Here is a 22978-nt window from a genome sequence, read left to right as displayed (position 1 = left end):
TACAAGTGAGTTTTGCTTTGGATAAACCAGAAATTTTATCAGTGACATTTTAAATGTAAATCGTATTGAAGTTCAGCATACATATCAGTAACTTTTTTCTTTTTAATATAAATTATATTGAAGTATAATATACCTACTGAAAAATAAAGGAGTATTAAATATATAACTGAGGCCAGGCACATGGCTAATGCCTGTAACCCCAGCACTTTGGGAGTTCAAGGCAGGAGGAATGCTTGAGCCCAAGAGTTCAAGACCACTCTGGGCAATGTACCATTACTCCATCTCTACAAGAAAAAACAAAACAGTTTTTAAAAATTAGCCAGGCATGGCAGCACCTGTAGTCCTAGCTACTCAGGCGATTGAAGCAGGAGGCTTGCTTGGGCTTAGGAGTTCAAGGCTGCAGTGAGCTATTCTCACTGCACTCCAACCTGGAAGACAGAGTGAGACCCTGTCAACAAATAAATCATAGGCAAATAAATAAATACATAAATGGCCCAGTGAATTTTCACAAAGGGAATACACCCATGAAACCTAAAGCAGAGCATTGCCAGCATTCCAAGCGTCTCCTTTCCATCCCTTCCATTCACTATCCTGCCTCCAAGGGTAACAAATACCCTGACTTGTAACATCATAGATATGTTTGGGATTATTTTGAACTTTATAGAAATAGTCATACAACATGTACTGTTTTATGTGTGTTTCTTTTGCTTAGCATTATGTTTATGATGCTTATCCATGTATTCGCATGCAGTAGTAACTCGTTCTTATTATTGTGCAATATTAAGTTGTATAGTTATTATAAAATTGTTTAATTTTATAATACATCCCTAGGGATTTGGAGGCTTCTATTTCTTGGTTATCACTACTAGTATTTACTTGGGGGAGCATATACAGGCATGTCCACTGGGTACAACCTAGGAATGGAATTGTAGTCTACTTAAATTGTACCTCTAGTAATAGTAGGCCTTAGTAGTTGCACTACTGTGCAGTTACAACACAAGCATTAAATGCAGTAGTAAATTGCAATATTCTAGTACCTGACTATATTAGCTATCATGCTGTTTTTAGTAGTAATAGTAAATATTATATATAGTTACACATGTTTGTAGTATTATACCATCGCATATTTTATGTAATTATATATTAGGAAGAGAAAAATATATTTATAGTTCTAGGTGCATTATTAGAGTTACGTATTCTTAACGAGCTTGCCTATTATTTCACATTTTATAATGAACTTTTGATGTAGAACCTGCTTCTATGAAATTTCATGAGGACATATGAAAATTCAGATTTTGGTAAGCATGGTTGGCTTTTTTACTATTGAAAGGAGTTACAAGCAAAAGATATCTATATATGTAATGACTTATTTTGTAAAATTTAGGCAGAACTTGACCTACAGATATTTGGTTAGTAAGCCCATTCCTACTGTTACACACGCCATGAAGTGATACTCCAGTAGCCTGAGAGTAATCTGGATTGCTGGAGACTGATGAAGAGAAAAGCTCCTTTAGGACCAGCACCAGTGGACACTCTTCAGTTTCCCTGCTAACTCACGTTACTGACCCTTTTCCCTCCAACCTCCACTTGAGATTATATTTAAAGCACCATGAACAACTTCCATGTAAAAAGCTTTAGGAAAGCAAACTCTACAAAATTCACAACATGTCAGTGTTTGAAGTAGACTTAGATGATGATAATATCTAGGGATCCAAATTCCCTTACATGATATTCGAGAACAAAAGAGCCACAATGAGCCGGGACTAGCATCTAGATGTGCTGGTCCCATTTCAAAGCCCTGTCACAGATTACTTCACACACCTGTTTTTGACAGACAGAATTTCTTCCTTGTTTGTAAAACTGAGCTGTCTCTCACTACCATTTATGCTGATTTCTGTTTGTTCTTCTGGTGGAGATGGTAAATGTTTGATAAGACCATGTCTGAAAATTTTAAAATATCTCTAACCAGGATACGATTTCTTCTGTTTCCTGAATGACATGATATTCAGCAATAACATGGTTCAGAGAGAAGGAAGGAAATGTGGGTAGTTAAGGTGATCTAAAAGTTCTAAGAAAACCTAGAAATTTATGTTTGCCATTTGGAAATTATGGCACGCAAACCCCTGCCTCTATGAATGTAATTCTCCAGTTTTGCTTCAATATTCTTTCTTTCCTATTTTACCTAAAGATCAAAGAATCATTGCTAAGCTGACTTTTGTCTCTTAGTCCTGTGGCCAGGACAACAGAAGCACAATCTAAAACATAGTGCATTCCAGCCTCGGTTTCCCCAACTACTTCTGTGAATTTTTCAGTCAAGTAACCACTCTGTCTTTGTTTTCTCCAATATAAAAGCAAATTAAACACTACTGACTCTTATTGGAAAAGAATATGAACATGTATGAGCTTTTAAAAGCTCCTGGGAAAATGTAGTAAGTGACTTCAACCTATAAGACTGTTTTTGGTTTAGATACTCCGAAGAAGGACTTTCTGAGGAAGCAGGGCAGTTTATCTACAGTGGTGAGTACAGGTTCTGTCCTTCTGTTGTTCTTCTACCTGGAGAGTGACATACCTGTGCGTGTGTGTATGTGAGTGTTTATGTACATGTACATGTATAGGCATGCAAAAGAGTACCTGAGTGTTCTCAAACTGGCTGCAAAACACTGTTCGTGGTCACAAGGCTTCAGGAAATCCAGAAGAAAATGCTGGCTCAGAGCCCACAGGCTCACTAACAGTCATAGGCTGTCTTCTGCTAGGGGTTGCTCAGATAACAACCACTGCTGTAGGATAAGAACTTTTATAAAGTTCTTATATATTTTATAATATGTGTTTATATGGGTGTGAGTGCACACCCCCGTGTGTTTGCTGTTTGGCAGGGGATTGTGTACATAACTATGTGATATACGGGAAAGGTTATAGGTGAATGTATGTATGATTCTTTCTGAATCAAAAATGAATATGACTTCTGAGGCGGTATATGTACAATAATTTGACAAACATGTGGATATCTAGTATGATTATGTGGCTGTGCAAGTCTAGTCTAAGGGCATATGAAGATGTTCGTGTATGCAGGGGTGTGTGTGTGTGCATGCGTTATGTTCCATCCTTATTTTCTGTGACCCTCACCTGATTATTGGACAGGCTTCTGCAGCCATGGGACCAGCTTTGAAGATGACTTGACCCTGGGAGCAGAGGGTAAGTGGCACAGTTCTCTGAGGTTGGGATGAGAACGGGATATACATTGGATGAGTTTTGGATAGGATGGAAGTGCAAAACTTCAAAAAGAAACAGCCCATCCCTGGGGTCTTATCTATAGGGAAAGAGCAGTCTCATTATTATCTAACGTAAAATACAGAAGGCATCACATGCCCAGAAACACTTCCTCATCAGCCTATCATGACTCCTACTGGTTCATCATTGGAACTTTCCTTTGACCCTGGGACAATGACATATAAAATTACTACAACATTTGCTGCCCAGATATCTTTAAGACTGTTTCCTGTACAGAAACTCCAAACAAGTTTGTGCATTGGGTGTAAAATAGAGATGATACTTCAGGAGGAGAAGGGCATCAGTAAAGAATGAAAGCACAGCAACCTGCCAGTGTCTCCTGGGACCTGTAAAGACTTGTGTAGGGGGACAGGAACACTAGCCAGGAGGACCAAATGACTCTATCCTTTTTAGCACAGAGGGGCTCTTGCCTAGACATCAGTCATGGGTCAGAAGTTCAGAGGCTTAAGGCCAGTTACTCTCTGGCATATCTGTTCCTATTCCAGAACTGTGTTAGGTAATCTTGAGGCCCCAAGAAGTACAGAATTCATGGGGTCCAGCTAGTCTGTCACAGTGACAAAAGGAAACGGAGGGGACTGAGTTTTAAGTTCAGAGGGGCAACGCAGGTGATTTTCATTTTCCCTTCTAATTTGTTCTTTGCTTCTCTGTTTCTTGTCCAGCCACACTACTGGCCGCCAATGGCAAACTCTTCTCCAGGTAAGTGTTAGGTTCAACCAGGGCAAATGATGTCTCCTTTAAAAATCAGTGAATTGGGGTAGGTCAAAGAGATTAAAATAAAGACCTAAAGATTCACATTAGAAAGTGAGACTTTCCAACGAACAACAACTACATAGACTAAAAGGTACCCATCAGGGGGTGAATAAGCCCAGCAGGGATTCCTTGAAGCCAGGGTGCAAACTGGAAATAAGATTTGTATGACATCAGCTTTGATCTCTGCAGGAGTTTCCTCGAGACAGCCAGGCCTTTCCAGCTACTTGATCTTGGCTGTAGTTTGGCTTCCAGCAGCATGACTGCAGGGACCAACAAGACTAGTTCAAGGTAGGTACTAAAGTTTGGCAGGGTGGAAGGGTGGAGAAGATGAGAAGCATAGGAGAATAGAACCAAGAGCCATGGCCTCTTTTTTCTCGGATATCTTACTGGAGCTTTTATGTACTTTTACTGCATACTTGAAAAATGTGACCATATTTGTTTCAAGAATTGTGAAAGATGCAGAGGAGTCTTCTCAGAGCTGAAAACTATGTGTAAAATATAGGTGTCTCCTCCCACTGAAACTTGTACCCAGGAGGTACAGTATTGGTACCATCACAGTTCCAAGACTCAGAGTAGATGCTCAGTAAACAATGCATTGATTAATTGACTAATTTGCTGATTGAATGAAGCAATAAAATATTAATTCATTCAGACATGCAGGCCAGGCAATGACTGTATGGAATTTGAAAAAGATGAAGCAGCACTATTCACAATAGCAAAGACGTGGAACCAACCCAAATGCCCATCAGTGATAGACTGGATAAAGAAAATGTGGTACATATACACGAATACTAGGCAGCCATAAAAAGGAACACGTTCGTGTCCTTTGCAGGGACATGGATGGAGGTGGAAGCTGGTTATCCTCAGCAAACTAACACAGGAACAGAAAACCAAACACCACATGTTTTCACGTCTAAGTAGGAGCTGAATAATGAGAACACATGGACACAGGGAGGGGAACAACACACACTGGGACCTGTCAGGGGGTCGGGTGAGAAGAGGGAGATCATTAGGAAAAATAGCTAATGCATGCTGGGCTTAATACCTAGGTGATGGGTTGATAGGTGCGGCAAACCACCATGGCACACGTTTACCTATGTAACAAACCTGCACATCCTGCACATGTACCCCAGAACTTAAATAAAAATAAAAATAAAAAAAGAAAAGATGAAGCAGACAAATAGCTTGACCCCAGGAGCTGAATGATTTAATAGGGTGGGCAAAATATACACACAAATAACTCTTTAAAAAAGATGAAAAGTCTGGAAAACTAGTATGATATAATGAAATGTATTTGAAATTTGAAGTCAAAATTTGAATTTGAGACCTGGTTCTGAGACTTAAATTTTGTCACATGACCAGGTTTAGTAATTTATCCTCACTGAGCCTTAGTCCTAGTTCATACCCTAGTTCAATTTAATCAGAATGTCTGGAGATGGGATTCAAATATATGCATTTTTAAAGCCTGCAAAAGTGGCCATTACATGTAGCCATGGTTGAGAAGCACTGATCCAGTTTTATGCCCACAATTCACAGATAGGGAAACTTAGGACCATGAAGGTAAAAGCTGGCAAGCGCAAGAGTAGATCCAGGGATTCTGACTGTCCAGCTATTAGCTAAACAAGATGTTCCCTATTTGATCAAAAAGCCCAGAATACTTTCTGAAGAGAGTGATAGTGATTATTCAAAGCGTCAAATAACAATAGCTTCCCTTAGCCTCACTGTTTGAAACACAATTACTAAGCTCTAGTGTCACCCGGGTTGGTGGAACTCCGATTTAGACGTAAATCCAGGTTGATATGATACAGGGAGAGTGCATGCACGCGATTTTCTGTGACACAGGACTTCTGTACCGAAAACAGGCTAGAAAGGAGCATACCTCTCAAAATCAGGTTTTGGATGTACTTATTGATTACTTTTTGCCCTGAGGTCAGGAATAAAAATGTTGACCTTCAGGGGTTCTATGTTTCTTACACATTCATTGCTTAGGCGTCCCACACAAAAACCACTGGGGCAAGTCGGAGGGCAAATTTGGGAACTGAGCACTTAATGATTCAGCCATGAAATTTATTTGTATCTATACTGCTCTTCATTTTTCAAAATCCTTTCATATTTACTTAAATTTTTATCCATCTGCAATAAGTTGTTCAAAGTACTGTTCTAAAGTTTTATTCAGTTTTTATAACTAGGGTTGGATTGTAGTTTCCCTGTTTCAGACAGGTAATTTAGATTCAGAGAAGTGAAAGCTTCTCTCAAAGTCACAGGGAAAAGCAGAGAAATGAACAGAAAAGAATTTCAGTCTTCTGACACTTTTATTAGATATTCTGATGTTCTGAATTAACATATGTCTCAAAATTGTCCCTTATTTACCCAAACTCCCTCATTTCAGCATCTCAGAGATTCTCGACAAAGTGCAAGAAGATGCAGAAGATGTCCTCTTCAGTCTGGGCTTTTGCCAAGAGGATCACAAAGACACTTCTCGGATACCCGCCCGATTTTTCACCACCCCCTCTCAGGCCAAGGGCATTGATTTCCAGCTCTTCCTGAAGTCCCAGGTGCGGAGGATTGAAATGGAAGACCCCTGCCTCATGCTGGCCAGTGAGTATCCCTCCCAGACCCCTGCTCTATTTCCCTTACCCTTTAGATTTTCACAGCAGGACTCGGTGACTTCAAATCCTGCTTTCTCTTGGTTAGCTTTGACCCTTTGCCTATTGTGTCTATTTCCTCTTATGTCGTCTTCATTGAAGATGGAGAACTCTGTCTGATTCTTTCTCTTAAAGAAATAGCCTTCAAGAGACTTCAGGCCATTACTGCTTCCTTTAGGCCTTCTTGCCTTTTGGTGAATCGTATCAGCATGATGTCTATAAATCTTATCCCTCTTTTTTATTTCCCAGTTGGAATATCTACACGGGATGGGGTGCCAAGAAATCATGAAATTCAAGAAAAAGAACCCTGGGTGTTAGAAATCTAAAAGGGAGAAACACTAGTAGGAAAATTGGAAGCTTCTCCTTGAATTTTGAGCTTTGGGGAGCCTTCTGAAGGGAATGATTTAAGAAAATTTGCTGATGAACCCCAGACTCACCATCTTTAACTCTTTTACCCAGGCAGGTTTAAGCAGGTGCAAACACTGGCTGTCACAGCTGATGCCTTCTTCTGTCTCTACTCCTACGTATCTAAGACACCCGTCCAAAAGTTCACACCATCCCACATGTTCTGGAATTGCAACCATCCAACTGATGTGCCATCCATCAGGATTCTGTCCCGAGAGCCTGAACCCCACTCACCCAGAGACCGCCTTCGGAAAGCCATCTCCAAGATGTGTCTGTACACATGCCCCCGAGATCGGCCACCACCACCCCACAACACCCCCAGAAAGAACAGTTTGGACCAAGTTGTGTTGGAAGTGATGGACAAAGTGAAAGAAGAGAAGCAGGTCCTCCAGCAAGACTCTGATTTGGGACAATTCTCACAGGAAGATCCTGTGCCCCCTGTTGAGGGTGAAAAGCTGCCCACTTCTCCCTATCCATGTGTCCTCTGCTGCAAAGAGGAAACACAGCAAGGGATGTCCACAGTGCTAGCACCATCGCAAACTCTGGATTCGAACCCCAAGGTACCCTGTTGCACACATTCTCTGCCCATAGAAGATCCACAGTGGAGCACAGACCCAGCTCAGATAAGGAGAGAGCTGTGTAGTCTACCAGCCACCAATACAGAAACCCATCCAGCCAAGGATGAGACTTTCTGGAAAAGAAAGAGCAGAGCAAGAAAGAGCCTGTTCCAGAAGAATCTCATGGGCAGGAAGGTTAAGTCCTTGGACCTGTCCATCACCCAGCAGAAATGGAAGCAGAGTGTAGACAGACCAGAACTGCGTCGGTCTTTAAGCCAGCAGCCACAGGACACTTTTGACTTGGAGGAGGTAAGTGGGTTGGAGGTGAGGGAGAGACTGGCAGAGAAAGGCTGTAGATTCTTTCCCAGAAGATGAAGGGTTAGGACCCTTGGGGGAAAAAAAATCCAGGCTTTCTGTCCTAGCCAGATATATACTTTCTGATTTGAATTCAGGTTTAATATACAGGGAGAAAGAGAAAGAGGCCTGGTTTCCTAAGAGCAGTCAAGTTTTCAGAGCTCCTTTGGTAATACTTACCTGATCTGATTGCCATTTAATGTTCTCATTAAGTACACCTGTCATTACCATTTGCTGTGGTCCTCATAAGATTACAAATGGAGAGCAGTTTTACACAAAGCTAACCACTCTTAAATAAAATAAATTCTCCCTTACCTTGACAAATATCTAACCATAAAGACCTAGAAGTCCAGATTTCAATCTAGGATTCTCAGACTCTTAGGACTTCTGTGCTAGAACGTGACAGTGTGAGCAGAACCACTCCCCAGCTCCTGACCTGTCCCCTTCTCTTCCCATGCCCAGACCTGTCCTATACCATCAGGGACCTTGCATGCCCATGTTTGGTCACCCGAGCCTGCACATCCAAATGCCACAAGCTCCCACCTACACAAACAGCCATCAGTCATCATTCGGGCCTAGGTTGCATACAATACTGGAGAGGTCAGCCCTTGAGAGAACAGTCATCAGTCAAAACCAGCGCACATTCCTGCAACCGGCTTGGGGCCATTTGACCAGCAAACCTTGTGATTCTGGGTAACCAAAGAACGTTCTAAAACGAATAGTGCAGGACACATTGGGCACATTCTCTAAGTCCACCAACTCTTTACATTGTCTAAGTCCACCAACTCTTCTGACCCTCTAAAACTCAGAACTCCTCTTGCCTGGGTCTATGGAAGGTACTTCCATGAGGTATTGGGATCTCTTTAAAAAGCTTTTTAATCCTTGCCACAAAAGAAGCCGTGATTATTTGAAATATCATTTGCATGTATGTCACCTCTCCTTGAATGTAGAGCCACACCTCAGCTCCTGCCTTCCTCATTACTGTGTCCCTGACACCACAGAAGAGGGTGTCTCTCAAATACACTCAGCCTCCTTCCCCTACAGCTACCTGCCACCTGCACCTTTCCTTACCCCCTTTCCCCCTTGGCTCTGGCTGAGTTCTGTGGGATCTTGGTTACAGGTGCAAAGCAACAGTGAAGAGGAGGAGAGTCAGAGTCGCTGGCCCAGCAGACAGAGGCACCCGCCCCACCACCAGGCTTTTGCTGGCAAAGACTCGTGAAGTAAGTGGGCCTCTCTCAGGCAGTTCTCAAACCTGGCTGCACATTGTAATCAAATGAGGAAGGTTTTAAAAAAAAAATACCCATAATAAAGGGTCCCACATCCTGTGGTTCTGATTTAATTGGAAACCAATGACTAATTATTTTAAGCTTCCAGGTGATTCTATTATGGCTGGAAAATACTTTTCTAGATCAATGATGCTCAGGCTTTGGCAGCCACCACAATCACGTGGAGGGCTTGTTAAAATACAAATGACTGGATCCCAACTCCCAGAGTGTCTGATTGAGTTGGCCTGGATAGAACCAAAGAATTTGCATTTCTAAGAAGTTCTCAGGTGATGCTATTGCTGCTGGTCTGGTAATCACAGTCTGAGAAATGCTGTTCCTGAGACATTGTGTAGAACTTTAATATTCAAAATGTAGTCTACAGATACAAGCAGCATCAGCATCCCCTGGGATTCTGTTAGAAATGTGGACTGTCAGCCCCTACCCCAGACGTAATGAATCACAGTTTTACCAAGATCTTTAGGTTAGATAATTCATTGCATATTGAAGTTTGAAACGCATTGTAGTAGAAGTTTTGTAACAGGTGAGGACCAGCCATGGCAATCAATATCCCAACATCTGCTTTCAGCTATGTTCTAATCAGCCCACATCACTGGACTCGGCAGACTCCTCAATGTACCTCCCAGTTATGCTCATTTAGGGTCTGATCTCCTTTCTGCAACTACGGTCTGATGAGCATAGCTCTCCCTCCCCTTGTCAAAGCAGGAAATGAATTTCACACTGTTATTTATTACAGCTAAAATTTCTTTCCTCCAGATATGAGTTTTTCAGTATTAATTTTCTTTCAGAGGAATCTCTTATACCTTTAAATAGTTTGGCCAGTAATTTATTATTTAAACTAATGAAAATTAGTCTTCCTGTAGTTTTAACCACCCATCTACTACAACCACAAAGAAAATGACATAAGGGATAATGGTGTTTTCCCCAGATAGTATAAATTAAAATCTTTATTGAATTAAGTAAATAAACCTTGCTTAGAGATTCCTTTGTTTTGGATATCTGGGTACCATTTTCTGCATTTTCTAGTCCAATTGTTTTCTTGGTTAATACTCCAAAATATCAGTGGTACTTGCTCAGACACACAAATATATTTACAACTCTAACTGTTTTAATTCTAATTCTCTGTGGTTTTAGGAATCTAAAACTCTTCTTTCTCTCTTACCTACTACCAACATCTCAGGGTATATGAATCATATGTATATACTTAGTCACCCACAAAAGAGGTAAATAGCAGAAGGCATCAATATGTCATGCGCACTTCAGGAAGTTTCAGATGGTTTCAGTTGCTGGTTTGGCACGTCAGGAGTTGGAAGTGGCCACTCTGCCCAAACAATAAGTAAAAAGCTGAACAGACTGAAAAATTAGTAACCGTTCTAGACCCATCAGAGAAGTGGGTCACAGGGCAAACCACTTCCCCTCAAATTAGAGAATGGGCAAATACAAAGATTTATGACTTATCGGAGCAAAAACCTCAAAGCATAAACTCCCCCAGCAATCAGAACCAGTAGAGAACCCGGACAATAACCGAGGAATTACTGGATGCTCAGCATGGACCAGTCTGAGAAATAAAAACTCTAGGGAGACCCAGTCATTGGGAGGCCCCTTATTTCTGGGAGTCTTACTTCTAGGAGCTCAACCAGGTTCTCACAGGAAATACTGGAGAAAAATCCCCTAGTGTTTCCAACAGGGGACGGGAGAAAGGAACCATTTTGAAATGCACCAGAGCATTGTATTCCTCTTAACAAAGTCTTCCCTCGGGAGAAACTAGATACCAAAAACCTAACCGGATGAGGTTTTATCAGAGACTAACCGACCTGAAGGAAGGGAAACATGCAACTCCAGCCTACTCTAGCCAACCCGTCCCATCAAAGGGGACAGAGAGGACTGAGAAGCACAGATGAGAGTCACAATCCAGAGGCACAGGCTCACTGGAAGACTCAGACCTAACCATAAGACCATGGAACACTTCCTTTCTCCCTAAACCTTACCACCACATTACTAAAAGCCTATTTACATCAATTTCTTTTACTCAGTACATCGTGTCTAGTTATTAAAAAAAAAAAAAAAGACATAGTAAAAGGCAAAAACAGGTTGAAGAAACAGAGAAAACATTACAACCAGTCTCAGATATGACAGGGATGTTAGGATTAGCAAACTGGAAATTTAAAACAATTCAAATGATAAGGGTTCTAATGGATAAAGTAGTCTGTGTGTAAGAACAGATGAGCAGAGAGATGGAAATCCTTAGAATAAAAAATAAATGCTAGAGATAAAAAATGGTGTCACAGAAATGAAGAATGCCTTTGATGGGCTTATTGGTGGACTGGACATGGCTGAGGAAAGAATCTCTGAGCTTGAGACTATAGCTATAAAAACCACCAAAACTTAAAAGCTAAGAGAAGAAGACTGAAAAAAAATAGAAGAGAATATCCAAGAAAGGGGACAGTTACAAAAGGTGTAACATATGCATAATGGAAATTCCAGAAGGAGAAGAAAGAGAGAAAGGAATAAAAGAAATATTTGAAACAATAACAATTGAGAATTTCCCCCAAATGAATGTCAGATACCAAACCACAGATCCAGAAAGCTCAGAGAACACTGAAAAGAATAAACGCAAAAAAAAAAAAAAAAAAAAAAAAAAAAACCCAAAAATCTACACCTAAGCATGTAACTTTTAAACCACAGAAAATCAAAAATAAAGGGAAAAATCATAAAAGAAGACAGAAGGAAAAAACACCTTACCTATAAAAGAAGAAAGATAAAAATTACATGCAAATTCTTCTCAGAAAATGTGTAGTGTATACTCACTCCACAAGTAGGTTCTTGCCAAGAACTGAATATACTCTAAAATGCAGCACTTTGCTTAAGTGTCGTTTGTCCAGCAGATGTCAGGCTTGCACAAGAAAAATGCCAAGATGTTCCACAAAGCAGGCTGTGTGCAGGATTTATATGGTTATACACTTCTGGGCAATCTATGCAACGCCCAGAACACAAGTTCCTCTCACAAACCTGTCCCAACTTTGTCTAAAGGTTAGTATTTTAATATATCAGAATTGATTTGCTAGGGAGAAAGTATTGCTAGGAGTCACACATTTCCAGTACCTAACTAGATTCCATTTTCTGCCTGTGATGGGGCTTCATTACAGCATTTAAACCATTACCTGTATGTTTTAAAATGCTGTATTTTATTGATTCTAAGGCACACATTTTTCCACATTTTAACATCTCTGAAATTAGGTTGTGCCTTAAAATTCATAGTGTCAGCCAATTTAGTTGTCTTTATTTGCCTCCTTAAGTGAAAATGTAAAATAATTACGAGTCTTACAAAAGATAGTTTATCATAATCAATGAAATAGAATAAATTTATAAATTAAATACACTTTTTCTCTCAAGTAAATTAGGAAAATATTTTGTAGAATTTTTTTCTATAATTACCTAGAAAAATAAGAGACCTCTTCTTTCCTGACACAGTCTTTGGCTGAGGAAGGGGTCACAGTAGCTCCCAAATTTTTCCAATGTCCTGTGCATTTGTTTAACCATCTTTTCACAAAGCTATAACCTATTTCTCTCAATCCACTCCTCTATTACCCTTTAAGAAATCTCCAGAAGAGGGGAGAGCTATAGCAACAGCTCAGTACTGCCAATATTAAAGCCTGTGTGATAAATATGGAAGGCGGAAGTTCACTCACCACAATCAAAGTCAGAGCTAAGTGGGATATTTTTTTCAGTTCTGCTGGGAAATAGTCCCACTTCTCCCTTGTTCAGAGTCTGTAATTATTTCCTGGAGATTAATGATCTTCCATTATAATGTCGTTTCAAGTCCCAGGTATTAACTACTACTTGTTAGTAGTGGATAGGAAGTGGTAGCAGCACGCAGCCAGCCAACATGTAGCATTGTGCAGCCCGTGCATTGCCCAGAGACACCCAGCTGAGCAGGCAAATGGGAATTAGAATCCCGCCCTACTGAGCTTGCCATCCAAAAACTCTAGGGCTTTCATCTTCTAAGAGCGAGTTCCAATTTTTTCTAATTCATTCACATAAGGTGAGTGCCTTTCTGTAATTAGCACAAGGGCACTGCTGTGGTTTGAATGAATCCTGCAAAGTTGATATATTGGAACCTCAATCCCCAGTGCAGTGCTGAGAGGTCAAACCTTTGAGAGGTGATTAGGTCATGAGGGCTCTGTCCTCGTAAATGGATTAATGTCACTATTAATCCATGTGGGAGAGGATTCATTATCTCAAGTGAGCTTTTTATAAAACCAAGTTTGGCTGTGTCTTGTTTCTTGCTCTCTCGTGCTCTTCCCCCTCCATCTTCCACCATAGGGTGATGCTACAAGGAGGCCCTCACCAGATGCGGGCTTTTAACCTTGGATTTGCCAGCTTCCAGAATTGTAAGAAATAAATTTCTCTCCTTTAAAAATTGCCGTATCTGTGGTATTGTTATGGCAACATGAAATGAAGTCAAACAGGCACCTTTTCTATTGAAAGAGGACCTTGACTCCCAGCCAACAGCTTTCTTCACTTGCCACCTTCTCATTTAGTGTCTGCTTGGAAAGAGGTTTTAATCTTCCTCCAAGTTCCGAGGAAGGATGACCCACACCTTTCCTCATGATTTCCACCATGCTCAAAAATGTCAAATTCACAGCCCTTTCTATTTGTTTCCTGTGTTGACATTTAAACCACTTGACCTTTATCATGCTTATAAGAGGCAGAGCCAAGGAGAAAGTTTTTATATTTTGTTGTTCTTTTTGTTTCTTTTACCGGATCTGAGGTAGCACAGGCCAATATTTATTCTCTTTGTGAAGTGACCATATCTAGAGGTGGAAGTTCATTTTTTTGGTCAACCCTGCTGGTGGCAGCAGAAGAGACAGGAGGGACTGGGGGGAATGTTCATTCAGAGCACAAGACAAAGAAGAAAACTAGTTTGAGATACCCCCAAATGGTGGGTAACTCAAAGCACTATCTGTTTTGCGCTTGGTGGAACCTATGTAAGTTGGGTAGCTGCAGTCTTCTCTTTGATGTAAGATGGTTCTGTATGATAATATTACCAATAACAACAAATATATGTAGGTATTACTACATAGCAGACAGAATCCTTAGCACTTATGGATATTAAATCGTTTCATCCTATGATATAAGATCTTTCATTATTCTCCATTTTATAGATGATGATACTGGACACAGTTATTTTTATACCAAAATAAATTCTGAAGAGGGACTGTCAGATGTGAAGTGTAGGAAGAGATTAGACAAGGCGGAGGGACAGTGGGAGCACACCATGAAAATGTGAATATTTTTCCACCTCATTTACAATTCTTACCAACATTGTTTTGCCTCTGTTGGGAAAATATAATTAAAAACAAAATCTCCTCCCACCCCAGGAAATCACTCCACAAAGGTGCAAAAGAAAGAAAGCAGTTTTATTTTTGAATAAGCATTGAAGCAGACTATGATATGCATTACAGAACATCCACTAAACAGATTGCAAAGACAGAACGAAATCTTACCCTTGTACGTAGCCAAGCAGATACAACCCATTACATGGCTGTTGTCAAATAAACAATACTTTGTCCTCAAGTAAGAAGACTTAACAGAATCATCTGTGGCTCACAGTTCACCCTAGACTTGCCTGGTAATTGGAGTGGCCATCTGTGTCAGTCAAGTGGCTTTATGCAAAGAAAAAAATAAACTTCTCATATTTTTAAGACAGGAAGTGGTTTTGCAAGTTAAAACAAAGTGCTTAAGTTAGACGTCCACCTGCCCACGGAGACTGGAAGAGAAAGGTTCTATCTTCCTTGATAATTACATCTCAAAGGGATGGTTGTCAACCTTTGCCCATTTTTTAATTGGATGATCTATTTGTTTGTTTTGTTATTAAGTTGAAGACATTTCTTATATATTTTGGAATTATCATTTATTGAAAGAAGACATACAAGTGCCCAACAGGTATATCAAAAGATTCTCAATATCACTAATCGTCAAGAAAATGCAAATCAAAATCACAATGAAATATTACCTTAAACGTGTTAGGATGGCTATTAGTGAGAAAAAAAGATAGGTGTTGGCAAGGATGTAGAGTAACTGGAACTTCTGTACACTGTTGGTAGGAATGTAACATGGTGCAAAGGCTATGGAAAACCTTACTAAGTTTCCTACAAAAATAAAAAGTGGAACTACCATATGATGTAGCAATCCTATTTCTGGGTATTTATCCAAAAGAATTGAAATCAGGATCCTGAAGAGACATTAGCACTCCTATTTTCACTGCAGCACTATTCCCAGTGACTAAGATGTGGAAAGAAACTTAATGTCCATCAGTGGATGAATGGATAAAGAAAATGTGACATATATATACAGTGAAATATTATTCAGCCTTTAAAAGAAAGGAAGCCTTGCAATATGTGATGGCATGGATGAATCTTGTGGACATCATCTCTCTATATAAGACTTACGTAAGACAATATTTCTGAAAATGCTATACAGTATAATTACTAGAGGCTCTTTCTACCAGAAGGACTGTGTAAAGTAGTGTGGATGAAGCCGGGACCTCCTCTTCTCTGCACATCCTCAAAAACAATGCTTACATTGCTTTTGATGTGAATGTTGACACCTGAAGTTGCGTGCCTTGGCAGCGTTGGAAGTAGCCTTGGTGATCCATTTGAACTACAACTTAGAAAACGGGGATTATGCCGGGCAAATAGAAATTATCTTTCCACCTTCCACAGCCAAGGAAAGAATGAGACAGTATAGACAAAGGGAAGACTGAGGAAGAGACAAGAAGATACAGCAGTCTTCTTTTGTCTGTGGTTTTGCATTTTGTGATTTCATTTACCTGAAATCCATTTTATACTTGAATGGGCTCAGGAAAAGAAAAGGACTTAACAAGATCATGCAACTAGTTAGTATCAGAGCCAGAACTAAGGCCCAGGTCTCCTGAAATTCAAGTCAATGCCATTTTGATCACAGCATATGGCCCTGATTGAGCAGGAGTTTAGGCTGTTACTGTGGATCAGGGCAAGCCTCACTACCTGTACTTGGATCTGACCTTCATTTACTGTGTGCCTTGACCCTTTAAGCTAAGTAGCAATTTTCTCACTACCTTTGTCACCACTGAAATGTACTTGCCTTCTTGTAAACTCACCAGCAAGAGAAGCATTATACGGAATAAACAGAAATGTTCACAGGATGCTTTGAGCACATAGTTTAGTGAAAAACATGACAAGAAAATCAGCAATTATTAATACTTTTCATTAAATGCCATAAGGACCAGAAATTAACCTCTCAGAAGATGACATTACTTTTTTTAACGATGTGTGTTGGCAAAGATGTAGCAAAGGTAAGTCTGGACAGATGCGTCCAACATTGAACAGGGAGAAGGTGACTGAGGAGAGTAGAAAAAGGAAAAGCAGAATATTGATATTCTAGGCAGAGAGAAAGATAAGTTCAAAAACAGGTGAATGGAATACCACATTGTGTTCTGAAACTACACCTTATGCCTAGTGGGAGAAAGGGGATGTGCTGGAGAAAGATCAAAACTGAAAATAAGAAAGATAAATAGAAAGGAAGTTATAAAACAAAGTCTCCTGTGTTATTTTAAGTGTTTTGATTTAGTCTAAGACAGGAACCCACTGAAAAACTTACAAAGGAAGTGATGTGATTAAATTTGTCTTTTAGAAAGATGATTCTGGCAGAAGTATGGGAGATGGACTGGGTAGGAAGCCAGCGGAGTAAGGAAAATAATTTAAGAATTGACTGCAGAAACCTAAGTAGAAATGTGATGATCAGAAATAAGCTGTAGGCAGTGGGAATGGAGGGGAGGATGAGTGAGATTCTGAAATATTTAGAAGGTAAAATGTCTAAGCTAGGACCGATTAGACTTGTGTTTGGGGAGGAAAAATGGAATAAGGAACAGAAAGAAAGATAAGGCATACAGGTTTCCTCTTGGGCGATTAAATGGATGTAAATATCATTTTATTAAGAATGAAGTAAAATAGGAATAACACTTTGGAAGGCAAATATATTAAAGTATAATTTTCAAAAAGGTAAAATAATGACTCTCATGCAAATGTAGATAAACATGTTCAAAGACTTTACTGAACTCATTAATTACTAAAGGTACCAGCAATATGCTTGACCTGGTCCAAAGACTATTTGAGAAGTCAGTTTATACAGAGAGATAACTTAATAGATTGCCATATTAGATACAAAACTGGTTAATATTCAATAACAGCATAAACTTTATCTCTCGGATTACTGGTTCCACTGGATGGAAATTCTTTGCATCTCTACCCAACATAAATCTCTAAAGTAATCTCTGCCCTTGCAAAATTATAAAATAGCAGTGTAAAGAGAAAGTCAAGATTAACACTGTACTGAAAGAATATCTAGTTATCTTGTTTGACTATTTAGAAAAAGCTGATGAGTTTGTATCTGAACATGGTGAGTGTAAGGTACTTCTAAAATACTATAAAAAAGAGGCCCATGTCTTCATTGGTTTTCTGTTGCTATAATAGAACATTACAAGCTGGTTATTTTACTTTATAAAAGAAATTTATTTACTACATTTCTGGGAGCTGGGAAGTCCAAGGTTGAGGGACCACATCTGGTGAGGGCCTTCTTACTGCTTCATAACATGGCAGAGAATATCACATGGTAAAAAAGCAAGCACATGCCCTCTCAGCTCTCCCTTCCTCTTCTTATCAAGCCAACAGTCCCATCATGGGACCTCAACCTGATGAGTTTATCTAATCCTAATTGTTTCCCTAAAACCTCACCTCTTGATACTATCACGATGGCAATTAAATTCCAACATGAATTTTGGAGGGCAAACTCAAACAGCAATCCATAAGGCAGTTGGATAAAGGAATCTAGAAATTGAGGTTTTTGGAGTTCAAGGCTTACTTATAATAGGTGAAGGCGTGAGGAAAGATAGCTTACCCAAGAAAGTATGCAGAATCAGAATCTGAAGTAAAAAAGAAACTTAGAAATATTAATATTTAAGGATTTATCAAGAAACAATGTATATAAAGGAGTAATATTGATTAGAAAAAAAAAGTTGCAAATAGAAACCAAGTGATGTTTCTCTCAAGAAGGAGGGTGTAGTCTTCAGTAACATTTACCATAAAATATCCAATAGGAAGGAGAATGCAAAGATACCATTGTTATTTGTGACTAGATAACAATTACTAACCTTGATAAGAATATTTTTATTTGGGTGACAAGACTTTAAAATATTAATATGAAAAGTGAGGAAGAAATGATGAAAAGAAAGTAGGTAAATAATTTTTTTCTAGGATGGGGAAAGTTTCAGCATACAGTAAATATTTCCCTGGAAAGAAAGAATCAATAGAATGGGAAAGGCCATGGTTTAGGAGGGAAGGGATTGTATGAGTCTGTTCTCACATTGCTACAAGGACCTACCTGAGAATGGGTAATTTATAGAGAAAAGAGGTTTAATTGGCTCATGGTTCCATAGGCTGTGCAGGAAGCATGGCTGTGGAGACCTCAGGAACTTTCATTCATGGCAGAAGGGGAAGGGGAAACAAGCACATATTCACATGGTCAGCAGAAGAGAGAGAGAAGGGGGAAGTGCTCCACACTTTTAAATAACCAGCTCTCATGAGAATTCACTCACTGTCATGAGAACAGCAAGGGGGAAATCTGCTCCTATGATCCAGTCACCTCCCATGAGGTCCCACCTCCAACACTCAGGATCACAATTCAACAGGATGTTTTGGTGGGGACACAGAGCCAAACCATATCAGGGATGATGATGGTGTGAAGTCACTGAGAACTGGGATGAGATGAGATCCAAGGCACTTTTGGAGGGTGTAGCTAGCCATAAAGTAGTGTGACAGATATTTCTCTGAGATTAGAGCAAAGACAAAATGAAAAAAAAATTATATGTGTCAATACAGTTATATTGGTCATCTAGAGAGGAAGTCAAGAAAAATTCTGCCTATTTCTTTCTCTCTTTTTCCTGTAGGGTCATTACTAAAAAGTGTGAGTCAGGAAAAGAATGGTAAAAATTTGAGAATTATACTATGGGGAAAAAACAAGAGAAATAATTATTAATAGAAAATGCATTGCTAGTTGAATAGGTGAATAATGTTAGACTCATTTCAAGGTGCAGAACATGAATTGATAGTGGTTTAGTGATATTCTCCAACAGTGCTCAGCAATCTATACAAAAGAATAAAGGTATAAATATATGCTTTTATAAGTATTAAACAGTAAGAGGTAAATTCTTGCAGGAATCTCACCTCATGATGAAAAGAACAGAAACCATAAGTCACATGACTCTGCTGCTGCTGCTGCTAATGACTTTAAATATCACTTATAATACTGAGAAACATTTCCACAGCTGAGGTATGAAAATTCCTACTAACCTCAGTACCCAAAGTTGTTTCAAAAATGCATGATATGTATCCTTTTTATTCCCATTGCAGGCTTTCTCCGCCACCACAACAGCATGTGGTCTGACAGAAGTGGCTTCATAGAAGAACCTAATTCCAACCTCTTGCAGGAAACTGCACTGCCCTCAACATCCAGCCCCTACACCTTGGTCCTCCAAACCCCCAAATTCTGCAGGAGAAAGGCAGCATGGTACATGGAAAAGAAGACCAGACTGAGCGATTTGGAATCTACATCCTAATGCTGCCACAAGCTGCATGCACAGAAAAAGACCTTAGGCACATCATTTTGTTTCTCTGTACACTGGTGTATCTACTATGTATGTATTAAAATATATAATATGGACCACAGTAAACTGGACAAAGCCTTAATTTTCTCCCAAGCTTTGACATTGCCAAGGGCAGTTAGGAGACTTCAGGATCAAGTTTAGGGGACAAGTTTGTTTCTAGTACTTTCAAAGGGCCCAAGCTAAGAGAGGAAGGACATCTCACTTTCTGGCTCTAAAAGCATGCTTCATCTCACAGTAGGATTCCCTCTATACCTCTGTTCATCCCTGTGTTCCTAACTAAATTCCAGAAAATCTTCCACAACACCAGAGTCCTATCTTTCTTCTTGAGACCTCCTTTGAAGAAATCAACTTGGAGGCTCCTCCTTAAATCCAGTTTCTTTTTCTACCCAAAATTTTGCATCTTTATAGAAAAAGAGATAAGTAGGATTCAGAGTCTCTTCTCCTAGCCGTTGTGGGGGAAGAAAACACTATTTCTGCTGGCAGAAAACAATACAAATAATTTTTTTTAAATCATGGCATGTTTTTAAAGCTAATTAACAGCTGTAGTTTGCTTTGGAAGTTAAATGTTTTGTCAATAAACAGGGCTTGAGCACATGTAGTGCTCTCTTAGGCAGTATGAGGTTTCAGAGCATCTTGGACACATTTCTCCCCTGAGAAAGTGTTAGTATTAATAGGATGGGAGAAGTAAGATATATGCATTTCCAGAAGTGTATTATTTGGCTGCCTAATAAATTATGAGACAAAAAAAATGACAGGAAGAGAGGGACTTGAGGGAATTTGAGGGAAATCATAACTAAAAGTGAAAAGGAAAAAGTTACACCAGACATGATAAACAGAAGTTGATTTTGTTCTGATGCTATTGCCAGCATTAGGGGAGAAGGCACAAACTAAATCTGATACCTAGTGAGGCAGAGACAAAGGGCTAGGGTGGAAAAATTTTAAACCATCTGTGTTTACTAATTCGCCATACCAAAAGAAAAAAATGAACTTTCTCCTATTAAGATAGTTTTGCAATTTGGAAAAAGCCCCCATTCCAAGTTTCCTACCCTTCCCACCCACAGAAACCAGGAGACAGGGGCACAACCTTCCTTGATGTTTGCATTTCAAAGAGGTGGTTCTCAGGTCCTAGAGAAAGATATTCCTGAGTTGTAAAACTGGAAAGAGGCTGTGAGAAGATTTACATCTCAAGAAATAGAAAGAACTACCATAAATTTTTCTAAAGCAAATATTCTTAAGGGAGGTCAAAGGCCTGGAGTCAGGAAGAAACCTATTTGGGCAAGCTGAGGGGAAAGTTAAGGCTATCTTGGTCACGAGAGAACAGAAAGAGCTGAGAGTATTTCATTTAGAGAATGGTATAGTCCATTCTCACACTGCTATAAATAAATACCTGAGACTGGGTAATTTATACAGAAAAGAGGTTTGATTAGCTCATAGTTCTGCAGGCTATACAGGAAGCATAGCAACATCAGCTTCTGGGGAGGCCTCAGGGAGCTTTAACTCATGGAAGGCAAAGTGGGAGCAGGTATCTTACATGGTGTGAGCAGGAGGAACAGAGAAAAGGGGAGGTGCTAACACTTTCAAATGACCAGATCCTGTGAGAAGTCACTCACTATACAGTACCAAGGGGAGATGGTGCTAAACCATTAATGAAAACTCTACCCGGCAATCTAATCACCACCCACCAGGCCCCACCTCCAACAATGGGGATTACAATTTGACATGAGATTTGGGCAGGGAAGCAGATCCAAACTGTCAGGCCTCTGAGCCCAAGCTAAGCCATCATGTCCCCTGTGACCTGCACGTATATATCCAGATGGCCTGAAGCAAGTGAAGAATCACAAAAGAAGGGAAAATGGCTGGTTCCTGCCTTAACTGATGACATTACCTTGTGAAATTCCTTCCCCTGGCTCAGAAGCTCCCCCACTGAGCATCTTTTGACACCCATCCCTGCCCACCAGAGAACAACCTGCTTTGACTGTAACTTTCCACTATCTACCCAAATCCTATAAAACGGCCCCACCCCATCTCCCTTTGCTGACTCTCTTTTCGGACTCAACCCACCTGCACCTAGGTGATTAAAAAGCTTTATTGCTCACACAAAGCCTGTTTGGTGAGCTCTTCACACGGACGTGCGTGACATTTGGTGCTGTGACTCAGATCGGGGGACCTCCCTTGGAAGATCAATCCTCCGTCCTCCTGTTCTTTGTTCCATGAGAAAGATCCACCTACAACCTCTGGTCCTCAGACCAACCAGCCCAAGGAACATCTCACCAATTTTAAACCAGGTAAGCAGCCTCTTTTTACTCTCTTCTCCAACCTCTCTCACTACCCCTCAACCTCTTTCTCCTTTCAATCTTGGTGCCATCCTTCAATCTCTCCCTTCTCTTAATTTCAGTTCCTTTCCTTTTCTGGTAGAGACAGAGGAGACACATTTTGTCCATGAACCCAAAACTCCAGTGCCGGTCACGTACTTGGGAAGACAGTCTTCCTTTGGTGTTTAATAACTGTGAGGATGTCTGCTTGATTATTCACCCACATTTTAGAGGTGTCTGATCATCGTGGGGATGCCTGCCTTGATCCTTCAACCTTAGTGGCAAGCACCACTTTCCTGGGTGACAAGCACCCCCACCCCTTCTCTCTGTGTCTCTACCCTCTCTTTTCTCTGGGCTTGCCTCCTTCACTAGAGGCTGTTATGCCCAGACCGTTTGTTCCCCAAAGAAGACCACCAGAGTCCAGAGTCAAAGCCAAGCGGCAAGGATCTTTACTGCAAGTTCGAACTTGGTCCCTCCATTCCACAGCATACAAGAGGGCCTCGAACAACGCGAGTGCTTGCTTTTTATAGCCCGATGTAAACAGGATATGTAAAGTTACAGGGAACAAGGTAATTCTCTCGGTTACAGCATTACAATTGGTTATCATTCCACATTTAGCATTCCTTATCGGAGATCTCCCAGGTGATGTTTTTCTGAAGTTTGAAAGAAATATGGAGGAATG

General features: G+C 40.1%; 1 protein-coding gene across 4 annotated transcripts in view; it reads left to right on the top strand.

Moving 5' to 3' along the window:
- The window catches only part of TESPA1 (thymocyte expressed, positive selection associated 1), a 34592-nt gene extending 14542 nt beyond the window's left edge, over positions 1 to 20050 (top strand). For 3 of the 4 annotated variants that reach the window (XM_077952605.1, XM_015151809.3, XM_015151811.3), the window contains 8 exons: positions 2468 to 2517; positions 3139 to 3192; positions 3948 to 3984; positions 4228 to 4326; positions 6428 to 6636; positions 7143 to 7954; positions 9120 to 9219; positions 19731 to 20050. In XM_077952605.1, the coding sequence (XP_077808731.1) occupies positions 2468 to 2517; positions 3139 to 3192; positions 3948 to 3984; positions 4228 to 4326; positions 6428 to 6636; positions 7143 to 7954; positions 9120 to 9218 (1360 nt within the window). In that variant the 3' untranslated portion in view covers position 9219; positions 19731 to 20050. 4 annotated transcript variants of the gene reach the window in all.
- The last annotated feature ends 2928 nt before the right edge of the window (positions 20051 to 22978 follow it).

Source organism: Macaca mulatta, chromosome 11 (genome assembly GCF_049350105.2).
Source record: "Macaca mulatta isolate MMU2019108-1 chromosome 11, T2T-MMU8v2.0, whole genome shotgun sequence".
Classification (NCBI taxonomy): Eukaryota; Metazoa; Chordata; class Mammalia; order Primates; family Cercopithecidae; genus Macaca; species Macaca mulatta.
The sequence above is the reverse complement of the archived record's forward strand: the minus strand, read 5'-3'. Positions and strand labels throughout refer to the sequence as shown.